Below are 27,028 nucleotides of genomic sequence, written 5' to 3' on the forward strand. Positions count from 1 at the left end.
AAGATTGCCAGTTCTAGCAGAGCTTCAGCTGTAGCTGAAACTTTGAAAGTGGAGATGGATTTCACAAATCTGTCCCCAATACAGAAATCCCTAATTTACTTTCTTTGTCATCAGAGTGAAATACTAACCTTTCATTTTCTGGAAAAAAGATTCAAGGGCCTGTAATGTCACAAATTTAAATGTAGATAAACACGTATTTATAAAAACAAATGTTTTATAAGCAGGATTTGAATAATGCTTGCTTAGAGTATACATACAAGATGCAGCCCAAATTTAGCCCCTTCTTGGAGTTTTTGTTTAGCTTGGAGTCCCTGCCAGAGCTTGCTCCTGAGCTTGGCTATTTCTAAGATAACACCTCTGCCCCCTTACCTCCCTGCCTCAGATACTCAAACCCTTTTAAATGCTGAATTTAATTGTGGGGACCTCACCTGAATTGTTGGGTTTCAATTCTGGTGAGTTCTCAAATCTGTTTTCTCCCCCAAATTGTTGTTAATGGATAACAAGGGGAGGTCCCCACAATTATATATCCTTATATGCCATCTTTAAGATTCTTTTGGTATAGTATCCTAGTGTTTCATTCTTAAATTAAGTAGCCTCACAAGAAGTTAGTATGATGTAACAAACCATGAAGACTCAAGTTTCAAACATACAATTTTACCTTTTTCTCTGTGCTTTAGTTCTGTGCTATTAGACCATCCAGCTGCCAAACTGTAGAGTCTGTACTAATATTTGTTGTCATATGCTTTGTAGACAAAATGGAAGTTTTTAAAAGCAACATACAAGAAACATGTGGGTACAAATTTGGATATAGTTACTTTGCAGTTTAGTCATGTGGCAATAATTTGTTAAAACAAACTTGATGTGGTTTGGGAAAAATAGAAGATTCATGCTGAACAGAAGCTTGTCTTTTTTGATGGCTTGTGCTGACAAATTCTTGACTTTTATTTTAGTAGCAGCAGCCTCAGCATATGTTACTGCATGCTGTGCTTGAATGGTAGGTTGCAGTTAACTAGAAATGTTGGTATCAACTTGTGACATTGGGAAGAGTGACAAGAGGTTAAAAAAGTGGCTGATATTCTAAATAATTCTGTCCTGAGGCTTCTGTTTTGTATAATAGTTCTTCTCTCTCCTATATTTCATACCAGTCCACAAACCTGGAGCTAATTCTTACCCAGCCAGTTGATAGAGGCAGAATAAATCTTGGATGGACATTCCCTTGTACATAAAGATCTTTCCAACTCACTTGAACAGATTAATGGGGTCTTTGTGAAAAGAGATAAAAGGTCTGTGATAGGAATACTAAACTTGCCACTGGAGCATTAATGTGTCCCTTCACTAGAACTAGAAGCTTGTTGGATGCAACATAGGGTGGAAAGGTGCTACATGTCTCTGGAAGACACTACTACCTCCAAAATGAAGATTGGATGTCTTTCTGAAAGATGTGCTCTAGCTAACCAGAAGTTATGGGCCTAATGCAGGAATTACTGTGAGGAATTCTCTTGTTGTTCAGGAGATCAAACTAGATTACAAATCACTTTTGGCCTTAATTTGTGGATCATATTGGCTTTTACTAAAGCAATACAAGGATTCCAAGTGTCTGGAATTTGATCTTGTACACAGGAGAAGAGGTTTTGTGTGTGGGGGGGGGGGGGTTTGTTTTTGTTTACTTGTCTGCTTCCTTTCTTTGAGATTCATAGATTCTAGGACTGGAAGGAACCTTGAGAGGTCATAAAGTCCAGTCCCCTGCCCTCATGACAGGACCAAATGCTGTCTAGACCATCCCTGATAGACATTTATCTAACGTACTCTTAAATATCTCCAGAGATGGAGATTCCACAACCTCCCTAGGCAATTTATTCCAGTGTTTAACCACCCTGACAGTTAGGAACTTTTTCCTAATGTCCAACCTAAACCTCCCTTGTTGCAGTTTAAGCCCATTGCTTCTTGTTCTATCCTTAGAGGCTAAGGTGAACAAGTTTTCTCCCTCCTCCTTATGACACCCTTTTAGATACCTGAAAACTGCTATCATGTCACCTCTCAGTCTTCTCTTTTCCAAACTAAACAAACCCAATTCTTTCATCCTTCCTTCATAGGTCATGTTCTCAAGACCTTTAATCGTTCTTGTTGTTCTTCTCTGGACCCTCTCCAATTTCTCCACATCTTTCTTGAAATGCGGTGCCCAGAACTGGACACAATACTCAAGTTGAGGCCTAACCAGCGCAGAGTAGAGCGGAAGAATGACTTCTCATGTCTTGCTCACAACACACCTGTTAATGCATCCCAGAATCACGTTTGCTTTTTTTGCAACAGCATCACACTGTTGACTCATATTTAGCTTGTAGTCCACTATAACCCCTAGATCTTTCTGCCGTACTCCTTTCTAGACAGTCTCTTCCCATTTTGTATGTGTGAAACTGATTTTTCCTTCCTAAGCGGAGCACTTTGCATTTGTCTTTGTTAAACTTCATCCTGTTTATCTCAGACCATTTCTCCAATTTGTCCAGATCATTTTGAATTATGACCCTGTCCTCCAAAGCAGTTGCAATCCCTCCCAGTTTGGGATCATCTGCAAACTTAATAAGCATACTTTCTATGCCAATATCTAAGTCGTTGATGAAGATATTGAACAGAACCGGTCCCAAAACAGACCCCTGCGGAACCGCACTTGTTATACCTTTCCAGCAGGATTGGGAACCATTAATAACTACTCTCTGAGTACATATCCAGATCTTCTATTACAAGTTCATACCCTTGCCATGATGCAGCAGTTTAGCACAGTGACTTTGAATAGAGTTTTACTTTGGTTTCTGCAGTCACCTATGTTTTGCTAGTACTACTTTTTAGTTTCAGTTCAGAGAAGCAGAAAGGGTAATCTCACCAAGATTTAGCTATTTTGTCACCATTTGTTGGCAATGGGCGCAATTAAACCTATGCATCTGGACTGGAATAGAGATCTCGGGGGGGGGGGAGGAATGAGTTTCTCCATTCATTTGCTAACAAGTGAGCCACACTTTATACACTGAAATGCATAATTCATCACATGCCAGTGAAAGTTGATCCTCAAGTTAAAACACTTTATTTCCTGCCCTTTGGAATTATGGACCATGCACCATTTTATGCTCGCAAGCTATTCTAATGAATTTTTTTTGCCTTTTCAGAAGCTTACTTTTTTTGTTTTTCATTCTTATTGATCAGATTGCATAGAGCTATATCAAAGTGAAAAAAAATTGTGAGGAATACCGAGGGGTTTTGTTTTGGATGTTCTGCAGTACGCTTCAAGGAAAAGTCTGAAGAAAGAGATCATGTGAATAACTGAATGCTCAATGCCAGATAGTGCCGTGCAGAATGAGGCCCTGCAGTTCTTAAGTAAAGCTTTTGTTTTGCCATTTTAGACCTCCGTCCTTGACTCGACTGTGCGGGTGTCACTCTCAGTGAAGACGAAGTAAAATTTTTATTAATTGTCCATATGCTATATCTATGGCAGGGGTGGGCAAACTTTTTAGCCCAAGGGCCACATCTGGGTATAGAAATTGTAGGGTGGGCCATGAATGCTCACAATATTGGGGTTGGGGTGTGGGAGGAGGTGAGGACTCTGGCTGGGGGTGCAGGCTCTGGGGTGGGGCAGGCGATGATGTGTTTGGGGTGCAGGAGGGTGCTCTGGGCTGGGACTGAGGGGTTCAGAGGGTGGGAGGGGTATTAGGGCTGGTGCAGAGAGGTTGGGGTGTGGGGGCTCTTGGCTTGGGTGCAGGCTCCAGGTGATGCTTACCCCAAGCAGCTCCTGGAAGCAAGGGCATGTCCCCCGTCTGGCTCCTACACAGAGGCAGGGCCAAGCAGCTTTGCTGCACGCCGCCCTGTCCGCAGGCGCCACCCCTGCAGCTCCCATTGGCTTAGGTTCTTGGCCAATGGGGGTGGCGCTTGGGGCAGCATGCGGAACTCCCTGGCTGCCTCTACATGTAGGAGCCAGAGGGCAGCCATGCTGCTGCTTCCAGGAGCCGTGCAGAGTGGCCCCCGACCCTGCTCCCCCACTGGAGCACCGGAGTGGGGCAAGCACCAGACCTCACTCCCCAGAGGGAGCTCGAAGGCCAGATTGAAATGGCTGGCAGGATGTATTCAGCCCACGGGCCATAGTTTGCCCACCCCTGATCTATGGCATAAGGACCCTGTAATCTGCCAGATTCACAGAAAGTCTCCTACTGATAATAGAAAGATCACAATCAACCTGTGGTAATAAAACTTGTACTTAGGGAAGTTATTGCTGCATTTAACGTCGCTGGAGGAAAAAACTTTTAGAATAGAGTTTTTATCTTCTGACTATTTGCATATGTAGTTCATTCATGCTCAGATTGGGGGCATTATTTAGATATAAACTAATTGTCCTATCATCAGTAGGGTGTTGATATCTGAGTTTCAGGCATTCTACAGATTTGAGAAGACATCACTGCACTGGTTTTGCATTTTGTTCATGTTTGGAAGACTTTTTTACAATCATAAGAACTAAATTGTTTTCAAATGAGGGTTTTTCTCTGAAATCTAAATCAGTCATGATGAGCGTCAAACAAACTGGATTTTGCCTGAAAGCCGTGTTTTACAACACTGGCTTATTACTATGCCGAAAATAAAATTTACGTTCATTAAAGGAAGTTGTGAACTTGAGGTTTAACACCAGTCTCTGCAAAGAACACAGAGCTTGTCAAATCTTTCAACCTGCTGAACAATTTAAAGCAAGAACATTATACAAATAATGTTCTATTGCTAACGTAAATACTTCAAAAATTCTGAACTTGATTTAAAAAAAAACAACAATCCCCCTCCGTGTAACATGAGATGGAAATAGGATGCAGCTAATTGAAAAGTACATTAACGTGGAGCATGAGTAGTGGCAAAATCCAGGGCTGGCTTGGATTCAGGTTCTGTTTTATTCAAAATTGGAACAATTGAGTTTTTGGCCATTAGCTAAGAACTGTTTTTCTAGGACTCAGCAAGGACTTAATCTCAGGGGTTTATGGGTACAATATTATGAATTTATTAATTTGTGGGGGCTTTTGTGAAGGGCAGAGGGATTTGGCAATGATTAATTGGATTCATATAGTAATCACTGATATTTTACAGAAACTATAAAACCTGTTGCATTGGAGCTTAGCTGTGGGTTATTAAGGATGGTGACTGTTTTGAAGTGTAACTTGCCTAGATATGCTTATTCACTCATTAGCACAAAAGGTCTTGCTTATGTTTTAAAATCTGCGTTCAGAGTTCTTATCTGCAGCATGGCCTAACTTTCCATTTAGGTATCTATTTGTAGGATTAACAGACCTTTAAATATTGTGAGTGAAAACAGCCGTGACCTTGAGTTGTCCACTCTATCCACACTGATTGGTAGACCACAGCTGAAATGCTGGATTGGTGAAGGATACGTAGAAGGAGGTACAGTATTTTAAGCCAAAACACTGTCTACAGTGAAAGTGCAGTTAAGGCATGACTCCAGTGCTATTTTTGTGTATGTGGTGTAGCTACTGATTTGAGCAATTTGTTTTAGAAATCCTAGATACAACTTAAAAACCTAATGTTAGTTCACAATAGCAATTCTGCAGATAGGTAGACTGCTATTGTGCCAATAATTGAAGCTGAGGTTCTGAATAGAAAGTGCTGGCATTTAAATTTAGACACCACTTCCTATATCAGCATTTCTCAAATGCGGCCACCATGGCCACATGCGGCCACCAGGGGGGGCTTTTCGTGCAGCCACAGCTGCCTGGGCTGTGATGGTGGGAGAGGAGGCCTTCAGTAGTGTTTGGGCCCTGCCCCCCTCTGGGGAGACAAGCTGGAGGAGCAGGCAGCCAGTGAGTTCCTCACCTTCCCAGGGTCAGGATTCCGCCCTTGGGTGATGGGTGGAAGGCTCCAGCCCTCGGGCTTCAGGCTCCATTCCCAACAATACTCCCAGTCCCAAAGAACCAGTCGCTTTCCCCAGGTCTTTTGCACCTCTGATCACACACCAAAGACACTGCTTGTAGCCAATACTACAATTAACTAACTAAAGATTTATTAAGAAAAGGAAATGAGAGATTTACAATGTTAAAGGAGGTAAACATATACACAAATGAGTTAGTCTTAAGGTCCAGAAAGTAGTAGAAGCTGTTGTGATGTGCAAGCTCTACAAGTCCTTTAGGGCTAAGCAGCTTGGGGATCCTTTTGCTTGGAATTATTGCCCTCTCCAAATTCCAAGCAGCATAATGGCAATTTCTTCTTGACAGGGATTTTTGTTCCTTTTCCGCCAGAGTTCAAGCTGTCATCGGATGAGTATTTGTCCCCTCTTCATGGGTGTGGGGAAAAAATAGTCTTTTTTCCGATGATGTTCCAGAGTGGCTTGTCTGGTGTCTATAGGCCTTTTATGGGGCAGGAGATGACACCTCTTGCGGTAAACTACTGTGGGGATGTCTAGTTTCATAGTAAATACTTTCATAGTAACAGAACGAACAGTTAACAATTACCTTGTAACATAGGATACAGATATAATAAGTGAGATTAATGTATGCAGCAACTCACAAGCATTTATTAAAGTCCAAACACTAAACACATCTCTATGAATCTAATACCAGTTTTAACAACACTAGTGCACAGGTGAGCCGATTGAATATTGACAAATGCATAGCTGGAAACCATTGAGGTCTAGGGGCTTTGACATAAGATCTGCCAGCATCATAAATACCAAATCAACATGGCGCATGTTGAATGGATAATAGTGGCTGAGCGATCTCAAAATGTAATTGTAAATGGAGATTCATTACATAGTTGCTGGCTTGAAGTGGTTTCCATTATATAAGGGGTATACACTTTGGTCAATGGTTCTCATCACAGCCACTATCAAAATTGTTCCAGCATCCCTGAATCATTGAGTAGTGTTGGGAGTGGAATCCCAAAGGGATTGGTTCTTGACCCTTGCTGGGTAATACTTATCACTGACCTACAAGAAAAGAGAATAATTCATTTATTATAGTTAATACACAGATTGGGTGAGTGGTAATCTGCAAATAACAGGGACAGGTCACTGGTGCAAAGCAATCTGGATTGCTGGGTGCACGAAAACTGAGTTTCAGTAAACCCAAGTGTAAGCATGCAGGAACAAAGAATATAGACCATACTTGCAGGATGCGGGACTTTGGGGAAACAGTAACTGTTGAGGAAAAAATTGGGGGGGTCCTGGCTGAACACGAGTTTCCAGTGCAATACTATGGCCAAAAAGGTTTAATGTGATTCATGGGTGTATAAAAAGGGAATCTTGAGTAGGAGTGGAGAGATTACATTACCTCTGTATTTGGCACTAGTGTAATTGCTATTGGAATGTGGTGTCCAGTTCTGGTGTCAAGAATGCTGATAAATCGGTGAAGGTACAGAGAAGAGCTATGAAAATGATTAAGATTGGAAAACATGGCTTACAGTGATACTCAAGGTGCTCAAAAAAGACAGTTAAGGGGTGATTTGATCAGTCTACAGAAATTGGGGAACAGAAATTAGAGAATAGAGGGCTCTTCCAGTCCAGCAGACAATAGTATAACAAGATCCAGTGGCTGAAATCAGACAAATTCAGACTCAAAATAAGATTTATTTATTTTTTTAAAAGGGAGTGTAAATAATCATTGAAACAACTTACCAACGGCGGTGGAAGATTCTCCATCCTTGGAACTTTTAAATCAAGATTGGATGTTTTTCTAAAACGTGTGCTCCAGTTCAAATTGGAATTGATTCAGGGAAGTTTTATGGTCTGTTATACAGATGATCACAATAGTCTCTTCTGCCCTTATCTATGAATTGAGATGGGGAAATAATGGATTAATTCAGTTCACTGGCCATTTTGAAAATTGAATAATTTTGGTTTGGGTCAGCAAACTGAAAATTAGTTATTCACACACATCTGCTGTGTGGTACAGCTTGTGTTGTGAGTTGCAGAAAAGGCTGCTGACCCAACAACTTCTGGAAAGACTGCAGCTACTTTAGTCCTACAGGTTGCAGTATATCTGGCTGTGCAGCAGACCATACATGGCAGTGGGGAGAAGTTGCAGAGAATACAGACTGTATGAGGCTATTCAGGTCAGCCAGCCCAGAGTCAGAATATAACAGTATCTTTGCACACTCCGTTGTGCTTCTGCTCCTGCCTTTCCAGACCCAGCTTCAATTAAAGACTACTTCAAAACTGGATTGATGGGTGCTGATTAGGCAAAAACTCCCCGGGCCCCCAGCACAGTCAGGTGGAAGGGGACTGGCTCTAAGTAGAAGGTGAAGAGCATGGTGTGTGGGTATATGAATGTAGCAGGGAATTATCATTTTGTGAATGAGGTTGTGGGTTAAACTGGGTATGTGAAAGGAGATGGTAGTGTAAGAGGGAGGACAAGGAGAAGGGACTTAGAGCAACATCCTGCCCTTGAGTGTCCCAATTTTTTATACTCAAAGAGTACCCCTTTCTCTTCCCACTTCACCAAAAATACTTGTGTGACCATCTTGTCCCAACCAGTGCCACAATTTGAAAAAGAGGATCAATCTGCAAGGAAGGGTATGGTAGAATACACATTGCTACCTGCAGCTCAGCTCCGCCACATATTTTGGGCATCAACCACCACTGGGAAAGACTTACTTTTCAATGGTAAATAGATTCTTTGTTTGAGAGAGGGAGAGCTAAGAATTTCTGCAGAATTTAAGCTTTTGTTTTAAAAAATATATATATTTTCTGCCTTATGGATGTAATAACTTTCCAAATGTAAAGTGATGCAATGATATATTTCTGACCATGCAAATAGCTACAGTATCTCAGATACAGCTTAGCTTTCAAGTAATAGTATAAAATTGTGATACTATTCAGAGTTGTGGGTCTCAGTGAAACTGACAAAAATTAACCACACTTTTCTTCTGCTTAGAATAGCAGTGAGCTGTTATTTTCCATGTACAATTATAGGGTTCCCCCTCAAACTGCATGTTTTCTAAATTTCTATGGGATTTCTCTGGAAGAAAGAGTGCTGTGTATACTAAAACAGGCTGAAGCACTAATATTAGGAGATTAAAACATGAAGCTTGCACAATTCAGCTAGAGAAATCTCAGAAGAATTAAGACAGAGCTCCTGTTATTGCTAGGGAATTAAGGCTGTCATAGTTACCAAGCTAACTGCACCTCTGACTCCTCCTGGTCTCTCCAAGTGCATCCTATCTCCAATCTCAGGCTTCTTGTTTCTGTTGGGGTGGAATAGTATGACTCTCCCACTCAAACCCCACCCTGGATTGCAGTTACCTGTGTATCAACCATAATTTACTTCAGTGGGTCTGACAGGTATCCTGACCATGCAATTCTGTTCCCTCCAGGGCAGTAACAGTGGTCATCAGCAACTGAACAACCTCCTTAAAACCAAGTACTAAGAACAGAAGCCTCTTGGTGAAAGCAAATGTTAAAACATATTATATGAAACTGTAGCTTTCCGGGTGTGTAACCATCTTCTGCATGGGGACTCTGGTACAACTAGCTCCCTATAAACTTCTCTCCTTGTTAGTGCTCACTGGCAACTCCCTGGACAACCTCTGGCAATTCACTCCTCTTTGCAGGGCTCGAGCTACCTTTTGATCTGGTAACTCCCAGCTCTGGCAAAATGTTTGCAACTGCTTGGAGATAGCTTCAAGGAGCCTATCTGTGTTACATTGCCTTTCAGGTGTGTGTTTGCATGTTTTTATCTGAACCCTGTGTATTGCATTTGTGCATACACCCCACTGAATTAGAGAATAGATCAGTGTAGTAGCACATGAAATTCTAATAAACCAATATACAGTAATGTCCCTTCACTGATCTGGTCACCTACAGTTTTTATAAAATTGTGACATCTATGTATTCATAACTTTCCATATCTCCCTGTATCTCACAAAAGTGTCTCCATGCTACCTCTTTCTAAAAGAGGTGGACATCTTAAAATAATATCCTAAACAAGACTAGTTGGAATATGTCCTCTGATAGAGGGTGTATAAAGCATGTGTTCACAATTATGACCACTTGGCTGCTTTTGAGACTACATTGAGATTAGAGGATATTAATCAAAATCACTTTGCTCAAGATTCAACAATCCTCAGTTTAGCAGCAAGCTGCCTTTTAGACATTTCTCTTAATTAAAGTTGCATCAGTGTAGTTAAACCAGTGCCACTTTGTACATCGACTCGCAAGCAGATTTAAACATGATTTAATATTTCACTTGTCCAAAGAAATTTAATTTTTAAATTGATGTAATGTATCCATATAAGGGTTTGCAGTTATTTAACTGTACTGATAAGAGGGAGTGTAGACCAGCCCTTGGTGACAGCAAAACCGAAGGTATTGTTCCCCACCAGCAGCTATGTCAGGCGCACCTACCAGTAATTAACTTCAGAGGGTCAACACAGTTGAGGGAGCTCCTTGCTCCTGAATTCCACATGTGGATTCAGGTGGAAAACCTTGATGGCATCTTTAATACTTCCCTACCTCACAGGGTGTTGAAACTAACTTTGTTCATAAAGCATGTTGAAATCTATGGATGGAAGATGAATCCATTTACCCCTTGGGACTTTATCCTGAATATTCAGTTTCAGAATACTTGATAACAAATCACAGCTAACAGAAGCCTTATTTGCTTCTATATCAGCTAGATATCGCCAGTTAGGTTTACGTAATGCTAATAACTTGTTTGCAAGTTAAGTGTAGTTGATGGCTTTTTAGTGAATCTGTGCTCTTTCCTTTCCCAATTGTAAGTTTTTCTGTTTTTTGTTTTTTAAAGTGATAAGTGGAACACAGTTGAGAAACACTTTGCCTGGCTCCACTACAGTTGAGGTGGTGTTGGTAGCGCCTAGCCCTGTTAGTCTCTAATAACCAGCTACTCTACCCAGGAAAAACAGAAGCAAGACTTGCTGGTATTTCTACTGTCCACCTCAAGTCAGCAGCCCTGTTCCATTTTAAAGGTTTTTGTTCTTACATACTTTCTTTGCACCTCTTCTCTGGTTTTGGTTTCATCCTCTTTGTTTTTACCCTCTGCTGTGTCCTGTACTTCTTTTTTTATCCTGTGTCCTGCTATATTTTGCTCCTTATCCTTCACTGGATAGCAGAGGGCTGCTCAGTAATCCTCATGGGTATCCTTGGGTGTAGACTGTGCATGTTCTTGTCACAAAATGCCATCTCTGTTTGTGTTCCTTGCAAGTGAAAGGTGACCAGTGTAAATCTAGTACTGAGCAGCATTCAGTTTTAGAATTCATGTTCATATAAAAATGTGCTGTTGCAAAAGGAAACTGACTGACAGTCAGGGTCCAAAACACCCCAAAAGGAGAACAGGGATGTTGAACCCCTAAAGAATAAACAGTTGAATCAACTGATTGTACAATGTTGTTGTACTATTACAATAACAAGTACAATGTTATTGTACTATAAAAGTATATCAAGCAATGTCTTTTGCTGATTAATATAACTGTGAAATATATGGATTAACACTATATATGAGGAATTATGGACACTTACAGATACTGTGCTTTTAAAGTCTCTGATCAAACAAGAAAAACAGGATTTTTTTGTTTGTTTTTCCCCAGTCAGATGGAATGGTAACTATCTCCCTGTCTCTAATGTAAATTAAGCAATGGAAGCCCTATTTACATACAGTCAACAGGAAGAGAACAGTAATGAGTCATCCTGACTCTGGGGACAAAACAGTGAGTTTTCAGAAATACAAGGAGAAGCATAAAGCTATTTTGGCATCCATCTCTTAAGAGACAGAGGCCATTGCTCTTGGAATTCTGTGAAAGGCGCATCCCTCAGCCATGTGGGCTGAGGATGCTGAAAACTGATTGTGAGAAATTGCCTGAGACCAGTAGTCTAATCTGTTAAACTTTAGACACAAAAAAGCATGTTTTATTTTTTGTTTTGTTTCTATTATCCTGATTTCCTAGTAAATCCCGTTGGACTACTGTTCTTTGCTTTCTAGCTTTCAACTCCAGATTTTAAAAATAATAATTTTTTTTTTCCTGTTTGGCTATGTTACGGTCCTAGAAATCTGACGGCATTTCTTTCTACTTAAAGGTAGAATGATTTAATAACTTGCATCATAAATGAGTGGAAAAATATAAACCTTTTGAGTTATTTAAATACATACTAAGTCAGCATGTTGTGCAAGGACTTGCATAATGGTGGTTTACAGTACTGTTCGAATCAATCAGTTATCAGATTACAGCCGAATCTAGAAATACTGGTTTCTTGTTGAAGTCCAGACTCTGTCATATACTAAATTAAGATTAGTACTCCCTTGATCTTATCCCAGTACACTGAAATTTGCAGTGCCAGGCCACAAAACTGAATGATACTTAGCTTTCTAAATATTATTCTGTTTGTACAGAATAGCATTATTTTATGTGGACTTGTAAGGATTGATGTATGTTAGAAAACATGAAACATAATTAAATCAAGTTGTTGGGATAAATTCAAGTCAATTAGAAAATGGTCAGAATGGAATCAGAATTAGATGAGATGAAACAAGTCTTGATGATATTGAGTGGGGAGGAGAACTAAAATATGCCTTCAGGAATATTAAAGTAATTTTTTCCTTAACAGTCTCTGAAGTACAATTACATGATCTGTGACATTATTGGGTGATATTCAGCTTGGAGACCACCTACTTTTTCCTCCTCCTCCTCCTGCTAGGTCTTCATTCCCACTGAGTCGGGTAACAGATGAAGCATGAACAGTGTGATGTAATTCAGAGGCTGCTGGTCTTCTGAATCACTAAGAGAAGGTTTTATTCTGAGGACAAGCTTTGTTTCTGCAACATCTGGTGTGGAGAGAGGCTGCCAGCAGCATTTGCATTGTGGATATACGCTTTCTCACGTTCTTATTTTGTCTGTGAATATGGAATGACAGTGAAGGAATGAGGAATATTTGCTTTCTAGTCTTGTTTTCCTTGCCAAATATAGCTTGGCCTCAATCAGTGGTGAATTTAAATATATAGTATGACACAGTATATGGAGGCTGTTTCTTTCTTGTTTGTCTTCCAATTGCTCTGAAGACATGTTATGGTCCCCGAAATTTTCCTTATCCAACATGCATGTGCAACTGACTGCAAAGGGACTGCTCCGAAACCTTCGACTTCCTTCTGGGTATAGGAAAAGCACAGTTATATTTCATACAGGTTTGTGTTTTTAAACCCTGTACTTAGTGTGTGCTTGGGGGACATCTTGTTTACCTCTGCAGCTGCCTGTTAATTAAAATATATTCTGGGCATGAAACATTTCATTTTTCATAGAAACCTATAGCTTTTATAGAAATCAAGTCCTAGTTTATAAAAGTGGACAGTTTGATATTGGATTTTTCGTGTGTGTGTGTGTGTGTTTGTGTTTGTGTTTGAACTGCTCATCTAGAAAACATGTATTCTATTTGTTTATGGAATTCAGAATTGGAACTGACACGCTTCTCCAGATTCTGAAATAGAATCTGGAAATTGATCACCATTAGTGTCTCTGTATTTACTCATAACATAAAAATAATTACTGTGATATTTTCCCTTCTCTGCCCCTTAAAGGGGGGGAAAGAGTACATAATCACATTGTGTAGCTTTTTCTTGAGAGTTATGTAATTTTGCCTGACTACAATGTATCTTAATATCCCTGTTAGATATAAAAATATTTTAGATATTTCATGGTTTGTAAGTAGGGAGAGTAAATTTCATGCTTAAAGAAAATCCTTTTTAATTTTAGCCCTAATATCAATGTGATTGGAAATACAGGTGTTTTCATTTGTTATGACTAGCTACAGTATATTGTAGCAAAAATACTTGAAAATTTTCTTAAAGAAATGCAATCTGATTTATCATCAGTGAATTGTCTCCTAAGCAATAAGTCACATGTTTTTTATCTAGTAAATATACAATATATAAATGATTATGGATGCTGTTGATTTTTTTTATGTGAAATTCCTTTTGTGGAACAATTGCTATATATGGGGTCTATATTAGCCAGGGGAAAGTTAAATAAATAAATCTTCTCCCACCCCCACTTTATTTGTCTGACCTATCTTCCTTTCCCCTTCCCCCCAAATATATGTTTGTGCAGCTGCCTGTGTCTAGTTTTGCCTCCCAGGCATCTCCTTTCTCTCTTGGCCACCATTCATCTCTTCTAACATCTCGTGGAATCTCTGGGTCTCCTTGACAGGCCATTTAGCTCTACTAGTCACTGTTTTCTCATATCTCCTGGCATTTCCTATGTCTGCTTACATTTTATCATGGCCTCTTTTTCCTCCTCTATCCATCTCTTGGCAAGTTAATGTCTGTCTCTCTCAGCTCCCACTTAATGTTAAAATGAGTTAGGAGGTTGAATGCAACATAAAATCTCCAAGCAGACTTTCATGTGTGTAATGTAAATCACAAGATAACTTTAATGTAACTTGATGTTGCAAAACTCTTAATGGATAAATTTCCATATCTGTTCCACGTATCTGAATGTTACAGTCTGGTGTCTTCACAGGCAGCATGTCTCCGGAAGTATAGGTCTAGCAATAATGCAAGAAATCAGTCAATCTTAAACTTATTCTTTATTGGTTACCTGAATTTGTATATTTTAACATAGTAAAATATACCTAAGCTCTTTTGTTGGTGGTTTTTACTTCTCTTCTCTCCCCCCTTAACCCCCCCCCCCCCCGCCGGAAACTTCCTGGGTTTTACAAAAGGTATTTGCTTTTACTGATTTTTTTTTTAACCTGAATTTTGGGATTCTTACTTGTGGACAAGAAAATCCAATAGATTACATTAGATGTTTATATTAATAAATTAGACTAAGTGTAAATGTAAGGCTGTCCCTTTAAAGTAAGGCAATGTAGTGTAAGATTCTTACACATGTGCAAATGCAGGTGTGCATACTGTTAATGTAGAGTTCATGGGGGGAAAAAAAGCAGTAAACTGATTTTACTTTAAATACACATTTGTTGCTTTTTTGTCTTCCTGTCCCCCAATATTAACCCTAGTATTTATGCAAATAACTGAGTTTTTTTCACTGATTTTCACTAGTTTCTTTTTAATAAATACTAATAAATTCCCAGGAAACATTAAACAATAATAAAGGGCCTTGAATATTCCCAGTGAATCTATAGTTGTATATAGTTGTAATCAATTTAAATTTCCAGTATCATATTGCAGTCTTAAAAATAATCTTTAATTAATTGTTAGCATTAAGTGGACATCTGAATAAAATCTGCCTCCAGAGATTCCTATTCATAAAAACTATTGAATACAGTACATGAAATATATTGCTGGCCACATGTCCTAGTTAAACAAACATCCCTATAAAGAGGTTCTGTCTGTCTAACTTTCATGCTTTCAGGTATGACCCACAGCCCTTGGAATGGTAGTCAAAGTTCAGCTAGACCATGCTTCTCACTTTTCTCATCTCTTGTCACATCAGTGCTTCTGAACAAACAGCAGAGCATGTAACTGCACCAGCAGAAAGGGTGACCAGTGCTAAATATGTATTAAACTAGTTCACATTCAATACTGGGTGGTAGTAGTATATACATTCATCAGCACTTTACCACTGTTAACACAGCATAATATATTGACAATTATGTTTTTATGCAACTTGAGAGCAGATACAGTTTGTGTGGGCCACTTACTCTGAAATAAGGGTGACAGCATAATAAAATTCATGCACATGATCATCCTATGCATAACACTGATTTTTCAGATAATTGGGAATAAGCATATTTATACTGCTGCAGCATCAGCAAGTATGTCTCCTAATGCAGTGATTTGATTGCATTAAAAAAAAATAGTTTCCTCCTTGGGTCTCACAGTATGCCCTGGTGATTGCACTATATTTTCATAGAGTGGACTCTGTTTTAATAGAGATTATCATGGACCCTTCCCAGTTGCAATTGCATAGATGGCTTTCCTTCCCTTTAATGAGTGCAACATTCTTGTGACAGCTATGCTAATTGCTTATACAGCTGTAGTAATAAAGTAATATTTAATATAATTTGGCAGATTGAAAATAAAGGAGACAGTACCGGTTGATATGCCACGTCTTCACAGACCACCAGCAGTTCACAGATCAGATTCAGAACCTCTGGGAAAATAGGATTTAACTTCTGTCATAAGGAATGGTATCAGAACTTATTCACAAATTTGTAATGCTGTATTTTTATCCTCATTTTGTGAAAGTCTCTCAGCAAGCCATTGTTCTTTTGACAGTATGTATACCTACTGTAGAAAACTTAGAGATAATGTGAAATCTGAAGTCTACATGCGTAGTGTGACCTTTTAAAACATCCTTGAGTTCTCTCCCTCAGACATTCTTATTTTAATATGTCCAATTGTTAGCTTACTCAATCTTAAATAATTGCAAAAAAAGTCTTAATCGGCATGTGTAAGTGAAGAGGAGTTAAATGTGAATCATCCTTTTGATATTTTCATCAGTGAAGAGGGAAATGTATTTTCTATATTACATGTTTAAGAACATGTATACCAAAACGGTGAATAGAAGTGATCTTAAATACTTAATGCTCTTCATGCATGATTGGTGTGACAGATTAGATCAGCATCTCTGGGTCGCTGTCACCTTAAGAATGTTGGAGAAAGACTGTCTTGCACCATACATATATTCTCCTTCCTTTTTTACTGAAACATATAAAGCAATAAATTTGACAGAAGGACCTAATTATGGTACCTGAGAGCAAAACTACAGTGGTTTGCAGTGCTATAATTTTTGAAGGATTGTGGGTAAAACTACACAGTTCCTTTTATTATTCATATACTTTGAGTCTCGCAAGTCTTCACAAAACAAAATCTTAGTATCCTGCTTTTGGCTTGCTTAAAAAAAAAAAGAGAGAGATAAATGGTATGTGCCTGATTAATTGACCTGGAAACATGACATCTCATATCAAGACAGCCAATGCAGTCCTATCATGACAAGAATTTCAGACCATTGCAACCCCCGAAGCCTTTCCCCCTCAAACTCTAAAATAAGCAAACAAATCAGTATAGACCTAGGATCTTTTTAATTAGGCATATACCATTTGTTTGTACAACTTAGTTTTTAAGACCACTCCAAGTGTTGTGGTCCATGTGATGTGGGAATCTATCAAATTATTAAGGGTAACAAAGCAGTCCCTTCAAAGCACAATAACACACAATCTCCAGAAGGCTCATACCTTGAAATTGTTGCCTAATCTGAATATTTTTTTAAAATCAACTTTCCTATAGTACTGTTTGTTTTAGAAATAACTAAAACACAGGATAGTCAAATGACTGCAAAGTCATTTGATACAGTAGCAAGGAGCTATCAAAAATGCCTCTGAAACTGCTATAAGAAACTAACTAATCCAAAAGCCTACCAGAGACCGATTTAGTTTAATAAAGCAGAAATGATGCAACCTGTACGTAATGATAAATCTTAATTTCACAAGACAAGGAATACCACTCTAGCAGTAACTATAGAGCAAAATCTTCAGTGTAATCAGTATGACATACTTATTTGAACTCAAAAGTTAGTATAGCATATTCCAAATTATTGTCATACACATCTGTTTCAGAGTGTCTCAGCCATATTTATTGGCACTGTATTGGGTAAAAATCCTATGGAAACGAATACTAGTTATTCTTAAGACTAGTATCATATATTCTATTCTGTAATGACAAAAAAGCACCAGAATAACTTATGGTGAAATCTTCTCAGCACTACAGATAACTGCCAGTTCTGATCATCTGTTTTGGCAACCATACAGAACCACCAGTCCTTTAATTTCAATCCCAAATGCTTGATTGAAATGGACAATGCAACTTGATGCTGTTATCTACTAAACTTAATGTTTTTTATCCTGCCTATTTTAACTTCCATCCATACCTTCAAATTACTTTTAAGTCTGTGCTTAGTCAGTTTAAGGTCAGCAGGAACCACCCCATCATCTAGTATGATCTTCTCTGTATCTCAGGCCACCAACAGCACTTGCACACTAAATCAAAATTCGACCAAAATATTACAGCCCACAGGAGACTACTGTGCTGCAGGCAGAGAATGGGGGGGGGGACCAATGTGTGAAGCCCTGCAGTGGCAGAGAATTGGGTATCTCTCAATCAGACCTGCGCTCCATGCTGCAGAGGAAGGGGGGGAAAACCTCAAGATTGCCCCCAGATGAGACTGTTGGTAAACTTCTTCCTCACTTCCCCCCCTACATGGGGCGATCAGTCAGACCCTGAGTATATGAACAAGAGCCAGCCAGCCAAGCAGCTGAGAGAGTGCTCAGAGCACTGGGCTATGCCATCCAATGTCCCATCTCCAGCTATGGCCAACTCTGACCCTTCAGAAAAACCCAGAATACATGAGGCAGGGAAGGGGAGGAATCTCTGCCTGACTGCTAGAGGTGACCCAACCTGATTTCCTAACAAGCTGCCTAAACATGAAATGACTTAATCAGTTATTTATTTTATATAAAATATCTGATCTTTCATTGTACTATTTAAGAATTCGATGATGGGCATGAATGCCCCATTTAAGCTTGAGGTTTAATTGCAGTAAACTGAATTGAAAGCTTTGCATAGTGTTGTGGAGAGCTAGTAACTTTCCCATAGTTATGGTTGTAACAGCTGTTCATTATAAACCCTATTTTGCATCTTTCATAAATTTGGCTTGTTAAACGTGTTTAGATTAAATTGCCATATTTACTATGGCAGTAAAGGAGTGTGTTTCTGAAAACTTTGTCAGGTTTTGTTCCATCTCTTCAAAGAATTATTTGAAACTTTTGTTTTTGTCTGTCTCCTCCTAGCTCCAACAGCTTGTAAACTACCTCTTCAGACTTTCAATATAGTCCCATCTCATGCACTGGCATAATTTGAAGAGACTAGGTTGTAGTAAAGGGAAGTTTTTTGTAGTGGAGAGTTTTGGACCCAAGCTTATTCCTATTAGTCAATGGACGGTTTTGGCCACAGACTTCAATGAGCCCCAAATTGGGCACTACATCTAAATATAGTCCTTAATTGGTTGGTTTCAGCTAAAAGAACGTGAGCTAAAGGAAGATTTCATTAGCTGTCACCTATAGATTTATCCTCAAGTGGTTGGAGTTATAAATTCATGACCATTTCCATTGACAGCTGTGGCTTTTTATGGAGAGGAGCTGACCCCTTTCCATAATACTTTAAGATTAGAGCCACCTTCCCATTTTAAGGCTGACTTTTGTTTCTCTCTTCTCCCCCATAAGTTGAAGTACTGAGTTTCCCCTTGAACTTCTGAAAACTGAAAGGAAACGCCAGGATTTGCCAAATTACTCTTCTTGCTTTTCCTGCCCACTTTGAGTGCCACTCCCATTTTGGCAGTGGGAGAATGTGCCCAGGCCTGTTGAAGATGAGGTCACCGAGGAAGTTTAACCTGCGAAAGGATTATGTAGACCATTTGACACTCTCATAAATCTGCTCAAATTCCTGCACTTAGTTACACTAGTAAGTTGGGGGATAATGCTCATCTGTGTAAAATGATTAAAAGGCTATAGAAAAAAGCACCAAGTGCATTACTAGCTGATTTTTTCAGATGAGGTAACTAAAGCAGAGAGATGTTCAGTTGCTTAGCAGGAAGGTCTAGTTTTGGATGCTGGCTATGGAACAAATGACAGTGGGTTCTAGTCTGTCACTTAATGGGTCATGATTTTTAGTACTTCACCAATATTGGAATAAAGCAAAGCTGTCATACGTCTGGCTAACTTGACTTCAGATGTGATGTACACTTCTCCATTGTGCATTGAATGAGATGAAGAGCCACAATTAATTATCAGCAGCACTCAGACCTTTACCTTGGCAATATGGTGATGTGCCAAATTTAAAAAAATGTTTTGTTTTACTTGCATAAGGAAACATGAAATATTTAAAAGAAAATAGACACTACAGCAAGGCAGTAGTTCTTAATCAAGTATGACTTACTGTGTGTGTAAAAGTAAAAAAAATTGATTTTTCTTATCGCAAGAACCTTAATTATGACCTTCAACAAATATACACCCATAATTTCAAAATTCATTTTGTAAAGAATGTAATTATGCATAGGATAATGACACACATTGGTCAGCCTCGAATGTAAGCCTTGCATAGTTGGTTGTTTAGCTGAGGCTGTGGGGTTTTTATGTCTGGGGAGGAAGAAGTGGGGTTTTGAGAGAGCAGAGATGGGGAAACTTATATATGCGGCCCCTTTTTGTCTGTGGTACGTGGTTGGTTTGTTACTGTGGCTCTTAGTTGGGGTGTATTTTTAATTATCTATGAAGTGCACCTGAAGCCTTCTTTGATATCAAAGTAAAAAAATTAATAAAACTGATATTTTGCACTCTACTTCCTAAAAGAGTAACTTAGGTGCTAAAATCAGGAAAAGAAAAATACATAAAGCTCCAGTAATCTGGGGATTCTAATTAGGGTTATTGTGTGCACCAAAATGCATTTTGTTTCCTTGATACGAACAATATATATGTGTTTAAGCAATATAAGATTTATTATATAACTCTGTTTCCTTGCTTTCTAGCATTTGGGTTTTGTAACAAAGAGGTAACCATACCACTTAGCAATCTTAATGGCTTTTAAATAAAGGCTTTTAAAATTTTCAAATTCAAGCCTTTCTCATGCCAGTGGTGAAATCTGTACAAGTGAGCCTGGTATCAAAGGGCAGATGACTTGTGGTATTAGGAAAACAAAGCATTTCTATTACCAAACTGCTCATTTTAATTTTAACTTTCTACAGCACAAAGCAATAATTCTTTGAGGAAAGTGATGCCATTTAGCTTCAGTGCTGGACCATGATAGTTTCGGTACTTGTAGCTTGATTTCAAGACTATGATGAATTGGTTCATTGTTTTGTACTGTACTGTTAGCAATTTGAACTTTGTAGGCACACAAGCCCTTGCATTTTGAAACGTGTAATACTGGTAGAGGAAGAGAGTTGTCAGGTTACTTGTTGACTGAAGTAGGTTTAATTTGACTTTAATCAGTCAAAATCTTGCTGCATAGTGTCTTCTCCACTTGTAGTACTGTGGGGCTGTTACTGAATGAAATGGGACCATATGAGCCATTACTTTTGTTACAGATTCATGTCACAAGTGCAAGAATCACTGGTGTTGTAGACCAGTGTCATTCATTAGGTACAGAGGTTTTAACTCACAACCTGCAAAAGAACACCTACCCCTCATCACTGAAGAACATCAGGGGGTGGGGAGGGTATTGGTTTTATAGTCTACCTTTTAATGCCTCTATGGGTAGACAAGGTGCCAAAGCTCAAAATGTCTTCACATGGATCTTCAACAAATACCACGCTGTATAACTGCCACTTTGGGGTAAGGTGACCTAAGAAGACCGTGGAAAGGCAACAGATTTGCAAGTTGGACTCTTTTGGAAGAGGTAAAGAAAATCAACCTGGCTTATGCTTTGGAGACTAGTGGTTCACAGAAGTCAGATGTCCATTCTGATTTAGTCCAGTTGCCTTTGATAGATGACGGAAGTTTTGTTCATACTTGTTACCTGTAGCTGAGATGGAAGGAATCTTATTTCATTAGTTCTATTCATTTCTCTGTTGTGAAAGTCATATTGGGTCAACTGTTAAAGACCAGTGCCCTCAGAACAGTTTCAGGTGTGGTTCTATGGGGTTCTGTGCTACATCTTTTCAATTCAGCATGTATGAGGCTACTAGAGGAGGTACTGCAGTGTCAGCAGTATGATTGATTAGATGGATGAAGTGGTCAGCATAGGCTCTCCGGGGCTGGAGAACCCATGGGGAAAAATTGGTGGGTGCTCTGCACCCACCAGCAGCCAAGCTCCCCGCCCTGTCCCCCCTGCCCCAGTTCACCTCCACCTCTTCCCCTGTGTGTGTAGTGTCCCCGCTTCTCACCCTAGGTCCTAGCGCTTGCTGCTGCAAAACAGCTGTTTCATGGCAGCAAGTGCCGGGATGAAGGGGAATGTGGCGCATTCAGGGAAGAGGCGAGGGCGGGGATTTGGGGAAGGAGTCCAATAGGGGCAAGGAAGAGGCGGAGTTGGGGCGGGGACTTTGGGGAAGGGGTTGGAATGGGGGGCGGGGTAGCGACAGGAGGGGGTGTGTCAGGATGGAATCGGGGTGCGGCTGGGGGTGATGGGAGGGTTGAGCACCCACCGGCGCTGGGAAAAGTTGGTGCCTATGGTGGTTGGTCTGTTAGATTGACCTGCAGATCTAGATTCTACTTCGATCAGACCTGTATGGTGCATAGTTAGATGGAAGAAAAAACATATTTAAAATATTCATGAAAACAAATGCAGAGAATTTTCACATTTGGTGACATTAGCACTATCAGGCTAACTTAAATTGTGACCCCAGGACCTCTTGATGCTAACTGCCAGAGGGCAAAGGAGAATGTAGGGGTGCAGGGATCCCCTGGGTTCACCAAAAGAATGGTCTCCAATGAAAGCCTATGTCACACCAGTGGTCATAATCATTGCAAGATGTATATATGGAAAACGTGAGCAGGGGTGTGAGTCTGTAATAGTCTTTGAGTGATGCCACATGTCCATTCCACTGTACGTGTGTATGTGCACACTTGTCAGAGGTTGTTCCCTTAGGTGATACCCGTCAGAGTGGCACAAGCACATATTGCAAGCAGGCATAAAGGGTGGAGCTGCCCCTGACCCTCTCCTCAGGTCTTTCCTACCAGCTGTTGGACTTCTGCAAGTCTTGTGGTCTAGTGTGAAAATAGTGCCCTTTTAGTTTCTGTATGGTTGGTTAATGTAGTTTTAAAATTTGTTTGGGTGCCAGAGCCACATCAACTGGCTACTGGACCTGGTACAGGAGATATGCTGCATGCTCTAGGTTTTGAGTCCTGCCACTCTTGTGGTTAAGCAATGCTATCAGCAATCCGCACCCCAGCTACCTTAAGTACATGGGGGAGGCTCATGTAAGTGATAGATGTAGTGTCTGTGAAGGCTTTAAGCCCTGCTCCAAAAGGAAAGGGCAGTCTGACTTGGATATCTCCTCCTGGAATTGGCTTTCTGTGCTCCATCTTGAACAATCTACAGTCTGGATACCAATCACCTCTGCATCAATTAGGGCTTGTCAAGGTTTAAAATGCTGCAGTGGTGCCAGCGTTCTCCGATTGGTGTAGCTATTTCACTTCCCCAACCAAATTCTCCTATTGATCTAACGCTGCCTACACTGCAGGTTAGGTCCATTTAACTGCATGGCTTGAGAGGGGTGTATTTTTCACACCATAAGTAGTATCCTAGCATAGACCAGGCCTCAGTAGTGCTCCTCCAGCGTTACTGGTACCAAAGAGGAGGCACTGTAAATCAGACTCAGACTACAGTCATCAAAGGAGCTGAAGAGGTCAATTTCCTCTAAAGACCTGAGTGCACTCAAAGAGGACACTTACTGGAGTGTACTTCTAAGCAGGGGCAGTTGTTGACTCCAGAGCCTAATATGGGCCTGTTGATGCTGACTCTTGAAATACCATCATTGGGATCACATCATGTCCCAGTCCTGCAGGCTTCTTTTTCAATACCATCTACTTCAGAGGCATTTGAGGCTGCACGAGAGTTGTTGAACCTCTTGGTATCACCATCACGGGCAGTTCAGGAGTCTTCCCTGGCACCAGCACCCATCTACCAACATTACCGGCTTCACATCTGCACTGCGCAGGTCCAGCAGTTTTGGCTGTTAGTATACTGATTTTAAGACTGTACCATCACAGAGAACCACAGATGATCTCTCTTTCTTCATAGTCTGAATCTACTTCACTGGTACCAACAGGTACAGCCCTACCAAGTTTGAAAGAAGAGGATTTTTCTTCATCAGACTCTGAAGTGGACTCCTGGGTGTCCCAACCTAGCTGTTCTTTCCATCAAGAATATACTACCTGCCCACCTTGGTTTCAGCCTCAACATCAACAAGATGCTTGCAGAAAGGACCATTGGGCTATGCACAGTTGGGGACTGAGGCCACCCACAGTGGTCCTTTTGGAACCCTTGAGGGTTCCCACTCAATCAAGAGTCTCCACATCCATCTCAGCCAGCTATCTCCTGCCCTTCAGGAACACTGACTCAGTTAGCATCCCCACATTCACAGGGGCCAGCTTCTAACTTCCTCTGAGGTGCTCAACCCTCCCTCACCCCGGGCCCTTCACCCAAGGCCCCACCCCGCCTCTTCCTGTCCCCACTCTGCCCCTTCCCTACTCTTCCTGTCCAGTTCCGTCCCCTCCAAGAATGCCCCGTCCCTGCTCCTCTCCCTCCCTACCAGTGCTTCCTGCATACCATGGAACAGCTGATCCATGGCGGGCAGGAGATGTTGGAGTTGATCAGCGGGGGGAGCTGGCTACCAGTGGATGGTAAGCACCCACTCATTTTTTCCCTGGGTGCTTCAGGGCTGGAGCACCCACAGAGTTCACACCTATGCCTACATTGATGCTGAGCAGATTCAGGAGAAGAACAGGGACTGGACCAGCCACCAGTACAATTGGCATCCTTTTCATATTCTCCTGATGAGGCAATTGTGGCAGATCCTATTTTCTCATTTCCTGTTGGTTTCAGGCCACATCAGAAGTTGTTGAAGTGGTTGGCTTTGACCCTGGATATTCACCAGGAAAAGTCCAACAGTCTTGTGGGCATTTTGTCATCAGTGGTCCGGGGTAAGATAGCCTATTATGCTATTTTAGAACCCACCGAGCTTCTTTGGCAGACCTCTGCTTCCCTGCTACTTACAACAAAAAGGGTGGAAAGGTGGTGCTATGTCCCCTCGCAGAGGTGCTTGAACCCTTATCATTATCCCCCTCACAGCTCCCTTCTAGTGTTGGCAACCAATGAGAGAGAGAGGAAGAAAGTGTGACACAGGGTCCCCAGGCATGAACCCCATTAAAAAAGCCAAAATGCTGGACTTATTTTGGAGGAATTTTCACAGGCAGGTTACAGCTTCATATTACAAACCAGCAAGTTTAGGGGCACTATAATTTTACCCTGGGATACAGTTCAAAAGTTCAAAGACAAGTTCCCAGATTATGTGAAACAGTTTTAGACACAATCAAGGAGGATAAGGTGGTTGCCAGAACAGTGCTGCAAGCTGGTTTGGATGCAGCAGATTCTGCAGCTCGCAACATGGCCTCCACCATCACAATGAGGTCCTTCATTGGTTGCAGAGTCCAGGAGCTCCCATTTGAAGAGGCTTCAGACAATGCAAAGTTATCGTTCTAGGCTTGAAAGCTTAACCTCTCATGGTAGAAGCCTTAGTTTTATTGGGACACATGGCAGCATGCACTGGTGCAGTCCAATATGCCAAGTTGAGTTTGACTGCTACAAGGCTGGTTGGCTACGGTATATTCTCCAAGGAGGCAACACAGAGACATGCTAGTGCATGAGCCATAACAGATCTTATTCTTCCTAGATTGGTGGATGGATTCAGCCAATGTCTGCAAGGGAGTTCCCTTTACCCCACCTCGACAGTCCCTTACATTAGTCTCTGATGCCTCGGACCTGGCTTGAGGGGCTCATTTGGGCCCCGTGCAGGACCAAGGTCTCTGATCTCCCCAAGATCTCAGACTACACAGATATCAGGGAATTGCAAGTTATCCTGTCAACTTGCATGGTGTTCCTTTCTCACATCAAGGGAAGAGGCGTGTTGGTGCTGACTGACAATACAACGGACATATTTTATGTAAACTAATGGAGGGATGCCCAAGCTTCACTACTCTTTCAGGAAGCAATTATGCTTTGGAACTTCTGCATCAGCAACTTCACTTTTGAAAGTGGCCCACTTCCCAGGAGTTCAGAATGTGGTGGCTGATTGCCTGACTAGGCTGTTTATCAATCCTCACAAATGGTCCCTTCACCCAGACATAGCAAGGTCCATTTTCCAACGCTGGAGAACTCAAGTGGATCTGTTCGCAACAGAAAACGTCAACAGTTTTTTGCTTCTGAGCAGGCCACAGCCTGAGTTCATTGATGGATACTTTTCTGCTATTGTTGTCAGTGTTTCCTGTACACTTTCCCTATCCCTCTTCTGCCTGAGTTCTGTGCAAGGTCAAGAAAGACAGGCCCATCTTATGCTGTTTGCCCTGGCATGGCCCTTCAACTACTAGTTTTCAGACCTCTTACACTTACCTATCAATCCCCACTGTCACTCCTGCTTCACACAGACTTGATTTCATAGACACTCAACCACCTCCTCCACCCTTCATCTGACAGACTGGAGGATTCATGGTTAGCATCAGCAGAAGAGTCCTGCTTTAGAGAAGTTCAGGATGTGCTGCTTACCTAGTTAAATACCAGAGGTTTTCCATCTGGTCCAGATTGAAAGAGGTTTCCTCAGTCCTCATTTCTGTTGAGCATGTGCTGGACTGTCTTCTGTCCCTGAAACACCAAGGACTGGAGGTCAGTTGGATCAGAATACACCTAGTGGCTATATTGGCATTCCGTCTACCTACTGATAACCATTCTATTTTTCCAACTCAATAGCTAAGATTTTTAAAGAGCTTGGACAGGCTATTTCCATAGGTACATATCCCTATATTTCCCCCATGGAGCCTGAATCTAGTCTTAGCAAACCTGGTGGCTACCCTACCACCCTTGAAACTCTAGCAGCTTGTTCTCTGTTGCACGTTTTGATGAAAATACCATTTTTAGTAGCCATTACATCATTCAGCAAAGTGGGGGAGTTGAAGGCACTAGTACCAGATCCTCCATATACAGTTTTTGGAGACAAAGTCTACTTTCATTCTCACCCAAGGTTTCTTATGAAGGTGGTTTCCATTTTTCATATTAACCAAACCATCTTCCCAAAGTATCATGGTAATAAGACTGAAGGGAGACTGCACTCTCTGGAAGTTAGAAGAGCTTTAGCATTTTTATCTGGAACAGACTGAAACTTTCAGGTCTTCAACTCAATTGTACATTGCTTTTGTGGACAGAATGAAGGGCAGTCCTGTTACCACTCAAGGGATATCATCTTGGATATCCAGTTGTATTCACCTATGTTACCATTTGGTTAGTATGATGCCACTGAATAGAGTGTTGGGTCATTCGACTAGATCCCAAGCAACCTT

The 27,028-nt window shown here is 40.8% G+C and overlaps 1 protein-coding gene and 1 long non-coding RNA gene across 5 annotated transcripts in view; one reads left to right on the plus strand and one right to left on the minus strand.

The window, feature by feature from the left end:
- The window catches only part of MTUS1 (microtubule associated scaffold protein 1), a 201,060-nt gene that overhangs the window by 81,773 nt on the left and 92,259 nt on the right, over window positions 1-27,028 (plus strand). Inside the window, exon 1 of one of the 4 annotated variants that reach the window (XM_045017628.1) lies at window positions 12,702-13,160. The exons of the other annotated variants lie outside the window; for them this stretch is intronic. Coding sequence (XP_044873563.1) covers window positions 13,040-13,160 — 121 coding nt within the window. The 5' untranslated portion in view covers window positions 12,702-13,039. Of the gene's footprint in view, window positions 1-12,701; window positions 13,161-27,028 lie in introns of those variants that run through there. 4 annotated transcript variants of the gene reach the window in all.
- LOC123370809 overlaps window positions 16,025-27,028 on the minus strand; it is a 60,970-nt gene continuing 49,966 nt past the window's right edge. The window contains exons 2-3 of the long non-coding RNA XR_006579562.1: window positions 26,241-26,336; window positions 16,025-16,083 (exon numbers count right to left, since the gene is read on the minus strand). This is a non-coding gene — a long non-coding RNA (uncharacterized LOC123370809). The remainder of the gene's footprint in view (window positions 16,084-26,240; window positions 26,337-27,028) is intronic.

Source organism: Mauremys mutica, chromosome 5 (genome assembly GCF_020497125.1).
Source record: "Mauremys mutica isolate MM-2020 ecotype Southern chromosome 5, ASM2049712v1, whole genome shotgun sequence".
In the NCBI taxonomy this organism is placed as follows: domain Eukaryota; kingdom Metazoa; phylum Chordata; order Testudines; family Geoemydidae; genus Mauremys; species Mauremys mutica.